General features: G+C 54.4%; 1 protein-coding gene across 1 annotated transcript; it reads right to left on the bottom strand.

Moving 5' to 3' along the window:
- Positions 1 to 232: 232 nt before the first annotated feature.
- LOC138254293 (brain acid soluble protein 1-like) lies at positions 233 to 6,571 on the bottom strand. The gene is made up of 2 exons (XM_069205813.1): positions 6,353 to 6,571; positions 233 to 793 (listed from the first exon to the last, which is right to left on the bottom strand). The coding sequence occupies exons 1-2, from the start codon at positions 6,569 to 6,571 to the stop codon at positions 233 to 235; spliced, it is 780 nt and encodes a 259-aa protein (XP_069061914.1).
- Positions 6,572 to 9,159: the final 2,588 nt, after the last annotated feature.

The following is a 9,159-nucleotide window of genomic DNA, read 5'->3' as shown; positions in this document are numbered from 1 at the left end:
TCTCGAGTGGGTGACTACCCCACTGGTTCTGGAGGGGGCAACTTGCCCATTGCTTTGTCTTGGGGAGTGCAGGGCCACAGTCTCTGGAGTGGGTGACTTGCCCACTGGTTCTGGAGGGGGCAACTTGCCCATTGCTCTGTTCTGGGGAGTGCAAGGCCATAGTCTCCCGAGTGGGTGACTACCCCACTGGTACTGGAGTGGGCAACTCGCACAGCAGCCCATGGAGTGTGGACTACATGGCGTCCGCTGGCAGTAATGGCTGCAGAGAGGTGGTGGATGTAGGAGCCTCCTGGGCCGCCTCTGCACTTTCTGATGGCTGCAGTGTGGTGGTGGATGGAGGAGCCTCCTGGGCCACCTCTGCACTTTCTGACGTCTGCAGTGGGGTGGTGGATGGAGGAGCCTCCTGGGCAGACTCTGCACTTCCTGGTGGCTGCAATGTGATAGTGGATGGAAGAGCCTCCTGGGCAGCCTCTGCACTTCCTGATGGCTGCAGTGTAGTGGTGGATGGAGGAGCCGTCTCGGCAGCCTCTGCACTTTCTGATGGCTGCAATTCATCAGCTGGCAGTGGGGGACCCGAGACAGCTGGAGGTGGTGGAGGTGTCACCCTGACAGCCTCTGCTGGAGTAAAGGGCTTTGTCTCCTCCAGCACACAGGGCGTGGATCTCTTACCCTTCCTGGCAGGGATGGATGGGCTCTTCCCCTTCCTGCCTGGTGGTGCAGCCTCCTTCCCCTTCTTGCCTAGTGGTACAGCCTCTTTCCCCTTCTTGCCAGGTGGTGCTGGCTCCTTCCCCTTCTTCAATGTAGGTGTGGTATTGTTACCACCACAAGTAGGTGGTACTACCACTGTCCCAGTGGATTGTTTGGCTGAGGTGCTGGGCTGTGTCCTTGGTACCCTGCTCATACGGGCAGGACAGGGGGAGGGGGAGGGAAGAGGTCAAGTTGGGAAAGGAAAAGCTTTTGAGGGACTATCAAAATGAGATATAGGGGGTCATTCTGACCAAGGCGGTCACCGACCGCCAGGGCCAACGACCGCGGAAGCACCGCCAACAGGCTGGTGGTGCTTCCATGGGCATTCTGACCGCGGCGGTACAGCCGCGGTCAAAAACGGGAAACCGGCGGTGTCCCGCCGGTTTCCCGCTGCCCCAGGGAATCCTCCACGGCGGCGCTGCAAGCAGCGCTGCCATGGGGATTCCGACCCCCTTACCGCCATCCTGTTCCTGGCGGCTTTCACCGCCAGGAACAGGATGGCGGTAACGGGTGTCGTGGGGCCCCTGGGGGCCCCTGCAGTGCCCATGCCAATGGCATGGGCACTGCAGGGGCCCCCTAACAGGGCACCACATTGATTTTCAGTGTCTGCCAAGCAGACACTGAAAATCGCGACGGGGGCCACTGCACCCGTCGCACGCCTTCAACTCCGCCGGCTCCATTCGGAGCCGGCTTCCTCGTTGAAGGCGCTTTCCCGCTGGGCCGGCGGGCGGCCTTCTGGCGGTCGCCCGCCAGCCCAGCGGGAAAGCCAGAATGGCGGTGGGCATACAGGGCATCAGGTTTGTAATAGGATTCAATGGAGAGACCGGGGGCCACTCAGACGTTGCAGGCAGGGCACAGGGGTGCTTCTCGGGCCAGCCACTGACTGGGCAAGGGTGAGGGCCGCCTGCTGGTCACTGTTGCACTATTGGTTGGTTTCTCACAGGCCTGGGTGCTGCTGGTGCAGTGCTTTTCCAGGCGCCAGATATCTTCATCCCAGGCAGTCGCGGTCAGGGGGTCCTCGGGATTTCCTTTGCATGCGTCGTCGTGGGGGTGCAGAGAGGCTAGCCCAGGGTGGACACATCATCGGAGTCGCCTGGGGATCCTCTCTGGGTCGTTGGTTTCTCTGGACATGGGCAAGTGGTGTCGGGTGCAGAGTGGTGTGGACTCACGCTTCTGGAGTGAGGTGAGAGTCCCTTTAAAGATGGTTTCTTCTTTCTTTGGTTGGACAGGTCCGCTGTCCACGGGAGTTCTTGATCTTTTGTAATTGCAGGGCAGTCCTCTGAGTCGGGAGAGGTTGCTGGGCCCACAGGACGTGTCGCTGGAGCAGGTTCTCTGAAGTTGGAGGCAAGCCGGTAGGGCTGGGGCCAAAGCAGTTGTCATCTTCCTTCTTCTCTGCTGGGCTTTTCAGCTAGGCAGTCCTTCTTCTTTGTAGGTCATAAGGAATCTGAAGTCCTGGGTTCAGGGTCGCCCCTAAATACTGAATTTAGGGGTGTGTTAGGGTCACAGGGCAGTAGCCAATGGCTACTGTCCTTGAGGGTGGCTACACCCTCCTTGTGCTCCCTCCCCACATCCCTATCCCTATTGGGCTAAATCATTCAAAACAAAATGGAGGACTTTCCAAGGAGGGGGGCACTTCAGCTCCGGTCACCTTAGGGTTGGACCTGGCTGAGGGGGTGACTCCTTGTTTTTCTCATTATCTCCCTGAACTTGCCGCAAAAATTGGGGGCTGTGTCAGGGGGGTGGGCATCTCCACTAGTTGGAGTGCCCTGGGGCATTGTACCCCAAAGCCTGGGCCTTTGAGGCTCACTGCTAGGTGTTGCAGTACCTGCAGGGGGAAGTGTGAGGCACCTCCACCCAGTGCAGGCTTTGTTTCTGGCCCCAGAGAGCACAAAGGTTCTCACCCCAAGGGGAGAGAAACTGGACTTTCAGGCTGGCACAAAGCAGTCAGCCCTGCACTGAAGGATTGGGTAAAATACAGGGGCATCTCTAAGATGCCCTCTGTGTGCATTTTTTAAATAAATCCAGCACTGGCATCAGTGTGAGTTTATTATTCTGAGAAGTTTGATACCAAACTTTCCAGTGTTCAGTGTAGCCATTATGGAACTGTGGAGTTCGTTTTGACAAACTCCCAGACCATATACTTAATGTGGCCACACTGTACTTACAATGTCTAAGAATGGACTTAGACACTGTAGGGGCATATTGTTCATGTAGCTATACCCTCACCTGTGGTACAGTGCACCCTGCCTTAGGACTTTAAGGCCTGCTAGAGGAGTGACCTTCCTATGCCACAGGCAGTAGTTTGTGTGCATGGCATCCTGAGGGGGATGCCATGTCGAATTTGCCTTTTTCTCCCCACCAACACACACAGGGGGTGATTCTAAGCTTGGCGGGCGGCAGTAGCCGCCCGCCAAGCGGGAACCGCCAGAAGATCGTACCGCGGTCAAAAGACCGTGGCGGTCATTCTGGGTTTCCCACTGGGCTGGCGGGCGACCGCCGAAAGTCCGCCCGCCAGCCCAGCGGGAAACACCCTTCCCACGAGGACGCCGGCTCACAATGGAGCCGGCGGAGTGGGAAGGTGCGACGGGTGCAGTTGCACCCGTCGCGAATTTCAGTGTCTGCAAAGCAGACACTGAAATTCTTTGTGGGGCCCTCTTACTTGGGCCCCTGCAGTGCCCATGCCTTTGGCATGGGCACTGCAGGGGCCCCCAGGGGCCCCACGGCACCCCATACCGCCATCCTGTTCCTGGCGGGCGAACCGCCAGGAACAGGATGGCGGTATGCGGTGTCAGAATCCCCATGGCGGCGCAGCAAGCTGCGCCGCCATGGCGGATTCCCATGGGCAGCGGAAAGTCGGCGGTACACAGCCGGCTTTCCGCTTCTGCCCGCGGCTGTACCGCCGCGGTCAGAATGCCCGGCGGAGCACCGCCAGCCTGTTGGCGGTGCTACCGCCAACCTCCACCATGGCGGTATTTACCGCCAGGGTCAGAATGACCCCCACAATCTGCAATGGCAGTGTGTATGTGTTAGGTGAGGGGTCCCTTAGGGTGGCACAACACATGATGCAGCCCTTAGGGACCTTCCCTGGTCACAGGGCCCTTGGTACCACTGGTACCTTTTACAAGGGACTTATCTCTGTGCCAGGGGTGTGCCAATTGTGGAAACAATGGTACATTTTTAATAAAAGAACACTAGTGCTGGGGCCTGGTTAGCAGGGTCCCAGCATACTCTCACTCAAGTCAGCATCAATATCAAGCAAAAACTGCAACAAGAACCATTTTCCTACAAAAGTCCCCCCCCCCAAGCCCACAGGCCAGGAGACTTAGCCAAAGCTGGGAGAGTCTTCCTAGTCTGTCAGGCGAGGAAAAGTAAGGAAAACAGGTTGGTTTGTTGCAGGGCCTACTCTGCCTTACATCCTCCTGTTCAGGTCATTCCCTCTGGGGAACTGACCGACTTCCACAGTGATAGGACCTAGTCTGAATTGCCTCTTGTCTATGTTTTTAGTGTCTTCACCCATTCTCTCTATTTGGGGTTATAGGTATCCAACTCTGCTAATCTTATCTTAGCCAGGGTCACTCCTAGCTTACCCAAAGAGGTTACCCGCAGCTGGAGTAACGCCACCATGACCAACAGGGTCAGGGGGCCTAACTTGCTATTTGGCATGGGGTCAGACCACCATGCCAAGGACAGTGCAGCTATAAAGGCTAACACCCAGCAGAGGCCACTAACAGCTGTCAGTGCCCAGAACCACACCTTCAGCTCTTCACCAACAATGGAAGGGGCTAAGTTATAGGCTTCTTTGGGTTCAGGGTGCCTGTCTGCTGTGGTGAAGTGGGGGGGATGCTACATCTTGTAGTAAACACCCTTCTTCCACTCTTTCTTGTGTTAGCTGTGGAGCCACCCACTCATGCTTAACAGTTGCCTGACTAGTCAGGACTTCTTGTGGGTTAGGTTGGACTTTACCGGTGCCACCTTTGGAGTTCCCCCCTACTGGAGCAGAAACTCCTTGGCATACTGGAACCTTGGCTAAAGGTTGTCCACCGTTCCTGCACTGTTTTCTCCTCTTTTTCTTCTGGGGCCTACTTGCAGTTACTGCAGGGCCGGCACCTCCAGAATCTTTGGGAGTGGACTGGCACTGGACCAGTTCCTCGCTTGGGCTCTGACCAACCTCTGGGTGGTAATTTCCAAGGAGACAATCAAGGTGAAGGTCTGTACTGACTACCACCCTTCTCCAGTTAAAAGTCCCACCCACTTCTAGGGACACTAAAGCCACAGGCCTATGAGTGACCGTGTCTGGGATAACCCTTACTCTGGTAGTCTCACCTGGGATGTACTGGTTTTAGAGCACCAGCCTGTCATGCACAATATTGTGACTGGCACAAGTGTCTCTCAGGGCAGTGGCTGGGATTCCATTCACCTGTAGGTGGTGGAAGTGTCTACTTCCCTCTAGAATCTCCAACTCACCTGTGAGGACCATTTTCCAGTTGAAGGCTATGAGGACCTCCTCACCTGAGGAGTCATCCCCAATGGCTACACTGGTCACCCCTGGGGTTTTGCTAGGGGCTTTGTTTTTGGGACAAGAAGTGTCCTTGGTGTGGTGCTCTGTCTGTCTACAGTTGTGGCACCATGTCTTAGTGGCATCCCAGTTCTTACCCTGGTAACCACTTTTGTTTTGGGATGTGTCTTGGGGCCCACCCACCTGGACAGGTTTTTGGGGGTCCACAGAGTACTCTTTTACCTTACTTCTCGGAGTGTCACCCATTTTCTCCTTGGGAGGCTTTGTACCCACTTTCTTTTGGTCACCCCCAGTGGAAGTTTTGGTTACCCTAGTCTTGACCCAGTGGTCTGCCTTCTTTCCCAATTCTTGGGGAGAAATTGGACCTAGGTCTACCAGATATTAATGCAACTTTTCATTGAAGCAGTTAATTAAAATGTGTTCTTTCATAAACAAATTATAAAGCCCATCATGGTCATGCACTTCAGTTTCAGTTACCCAACCACCCAGTGTTTTCACTGAGTAGTCTACAAAATCAACCCAGGACTGGCTTGAGGTTTTGTGAGCCCCCCTGAACCTAATTCTATACTCCTCATTAGTGAATCCAAAGCCCTCAATCAGGGTAGCCTTCATGAGGTCATAGGATTCAGCATCTGCACCAATGAGTGTGAGAAGCCTATCTCTACACTTACCAGTAAACAGTTCCCAAAGGAGAGCTCCCCAATGAGACTTTTTTAATCTTCTGGTTCCACAGGCCCTCTCAAAGGATATGAACCACTTGGTGATGTCATCACCATCCTCATATTTGGGGACAATCCCTTTAGGGATTTTAGGGGTGTCAGAATACTCTCTGTCCCTAGTTACTTTGTTGCTGCAACTGTTTATGGGTGCTGAACCCATTTCTTTTTTTCGCTTTCTATAGCTAGGAGCTGTTTCTGCAAAGCTAATCTTTTGCCATCCTTGCTAAAAGGATGTCCTTCTCATTGAGGCTGCTCTCAATGTTCACAGAGGAACTGGACCCCCCTGTTGAAGAACCAGAATCTCTGAGTCTGATTTGTGGAGACAGGGGTCTTGGAAACCTGGTCTCCCTAGTTAGGGTAGGAGTTCTACCTCCTGATCCTTAACTTCTTCTCCATCTGAGGGGAGGTCTTCCGCCTCAGTAGGGTGGTCCCTGGTGTACTCTGCCAAGAGCTCCCGGAGCTTGACCTTGGTAGGGTTAGAACCACTTTTAATTTTAACTAGTTTACAGAGGGTCCTTAGCTCTGTCATCCCTAGATGAAGGTAAGGGGTGAGGTTGAGTTCCAGCACCATATCCACTGAGCCACTCATTATGGCCCTCATTATGACCATGGCGGTCAGTGATAAAGTGGCAGTAATGCCGCCAACAGGCTGGCGTTAACTACCGCCAAATTATGACCATGGCGGAATGATCTCGGAAAGACAGCCAATGTACCACACCGACCGCCAGGGTGGAAACAACAGCCACCACGGCGGTAGCCGCCTACAGCCATCACCATCACCTCATCAGATCTGCCGAGAGGACCTCCTTCAAAGACCGCCTCAACAACAATGCACACAACAGCAAGGAGCTCTTTAACATCATGAAGGAACTCTCCAACCCCAGCTCCAACACCAACGACATCCCACTGTCGCAAGATATGTGTGACTCCCTCACCACCTTCTTCCACCACAAGATCACAGACATCCACGACAGCTTCAACAACCAGACCACCCTGACAACCACCGACACCTCAGACTCCCCACTCACCATCGACGACGACCCCCTGCTCGCCTGGGCCAACGTGAAAGTCGACGACACCATCAAAACCATGAGCACTATCCACTCCGGCTCTCCGTCAGACCCATGCCCGCACCACATCTTCAACAAAGCCAGTGCCACCATCGAACCCCACCTCCGCAAAGTCATCAACATCTCTTTTGAGACTGCGACCTTTCCTGAGAGCTGGAAGCACGCAGAGATCAATGCCCTACTCAAGAAACCGAAGGCGGACCCGAGAGACCTCAAGAATGTCCGGCCCATCTCCCTGCTCCTGTTCCCGGCAAAGGTCATTGAGAATATCGTCAAAAGACAACTGACCCACTACCTCGAAGAGAACAACATCCCGGACCCATCCCAGTCAGGGTTCCGCAGCAACCACAGTGCCGAAACTGCCCTCATCGCCGCCACTGATGACATCAGGGCTCTGCTTGACAATGGTGAAACTGCGGCCCTCATCCTCCTGGACTTCTCCACCGCCTTCGACACCATCTGCCACGCACCCTACACGCACACCTCCACAATGCAGGGATCAGGGACAAAGCTCTGGAATGGACCACCTCCTTCCTCTCCGGCAGAACCCAGAGCGTCTGCCTCCCGCCATTCTGATCGAAAGCCTCCAAGATCATCTGCGGCGTAGCCCAAGGATCGTCCCTCAGCCCAATACTATTCAACGTCTACATGGCCCCGCTCACCCACATTGCCTGGCTGTACAACGTCAACATCATCTCCTACACCGACGACACCCAACTAATCCTCTCCCTCACCAAGGACCCCCTCACCGCCAAATCCAATCTCCACAAAGGAATGTAGGCCGTCACCGAATGGATGAAGAACAGCAGACTGGAGCTGAACTCGGATAAGATGGAGGTCCTTATCCTCGCTGCCAACCCCTCAGCCTGGGATGACTCCTGGTGGCCGACCACACTGGGAGCAGCCCCGACACCCACGACCATGTACGCAATCTGGGCGTCATCCTCGACTCAACACTCTCCATGACCAAGCAAGTCAATGCCGTCTCCTCCTCCTGCTTCAACACCCTCTGCAGGCTCCGCAAGATCTGCAGGTGGATCCCCACAGAAACGAGAAGAACAGTCACCCAGGCCCTCGTCAGTAGCAGACTTGACTACGGAAACACCCTCTACGCGGGAGCTCTGGCCAAACTCCTTAAACGACTACAATGTATACAAAACACCTCTGCACGCCTGATCCTCAAAGTACCCCACCACAGTCACATCCCTCCCCACCTAAGAGACCTCACTGACTCCCCATCAACAAAAAGATAACCTTCAAGCTCCTCACCCACGCACACAAGGCACTCCACAACACCGGTCCAGCCTACCTCAACAGACGACTCACCTTCTACACCCGAACCGCCAGCTCCGCTTAGCCGACCTAGCCCTCGTCACCGTCCCTCGCATCCAAACAGTGACCACTGGCGGCAGATCCTTCTCCCACCTCGCCGCCAAGACCTGTAACACCCTCCCCTTGCTCCTACGATAGACCCAAGACCTGCTGACCTTCAGGAGGCTACTCAAGACCTGGCTGTTTGAGCAGTAGCAGCACTCCCTCTCCCCTCAGCGCCTTGAGACCCTCACAGGTGAGTAGCGCGCTTTACAAGTGTACTGATTGATTGAACGTTCTGTCGACCATATTATGACCCTGCAAACCACCACTTTTCTGGGGTGGTACCAATGACATCCAAAGCCTGGTGGATCACTGCACAGAAGTGAAAGGACTCACCATTGGAGACACAGGGAAGAACCACACCACCATGGAACCAGAACTGCATGTTTTTCCGATGATATTCTACGTTCTGCTCCACCACGAACACCAACGCCGGCAAAGACGACAACGGTGAGTACAGCCGCCTAGCACACAAGGGAGGAGGGGAGAAAAAAGACAGTGACACACACACACATGCACAACACACACCCCATACAGACACTCCATTCACACAACCAGCTGCCCAAGAAAACAAGTTACCCCCCTAAATCGGCTGAAAAATGCAAGGACAAAACGATTTCAGCAAAGTGTTTTGTAACACGATTAACACAGTAGAAATAATAAGTTAGGCAATATAACAGATATATACAAATTTACAGAAAAAGGGACACAGCCCAGTCCTCAATTTGCGTGT

Source organism: Pleurodeles waltl, chromosome 1_2, assembly GCF_031143425.1.
Source record: "Pleurodeles waltl isolate 20211129_DDA chromosome 1_2, aPleWal1.hap1.20221129, whole genome shotgun sequence".
Lineage (NCBI taxonomy): Eukaryota > Metazoa > Chordata > Amphibia > Caudata > Salamandridae > Pleurodeles > Pleurodeles waltl.
The sequence above is the reverse complement of the archived record's forward strand: the minus strand, read 5'-3'. Positions and strand labels throughout refer to the sequence as shown.

Bases quoted from the DNA above. Each gene is read 5' to 3' on its own strand.
- LOC138254293 (XM_069205813.1), bottom strand. From the start codon at position 6,571: ATGAGTGGCTCAGTGGATATGGTGCTGGAACTCAACCTCACCCCTTAC. The intron at 794-6,352 runs GTAGAACTCCTA...CCTACATTGAAG, and splicing joins AAGAAGTTAAGGATCAGGAG to AAGGGGAAGGAGCCAGCACC.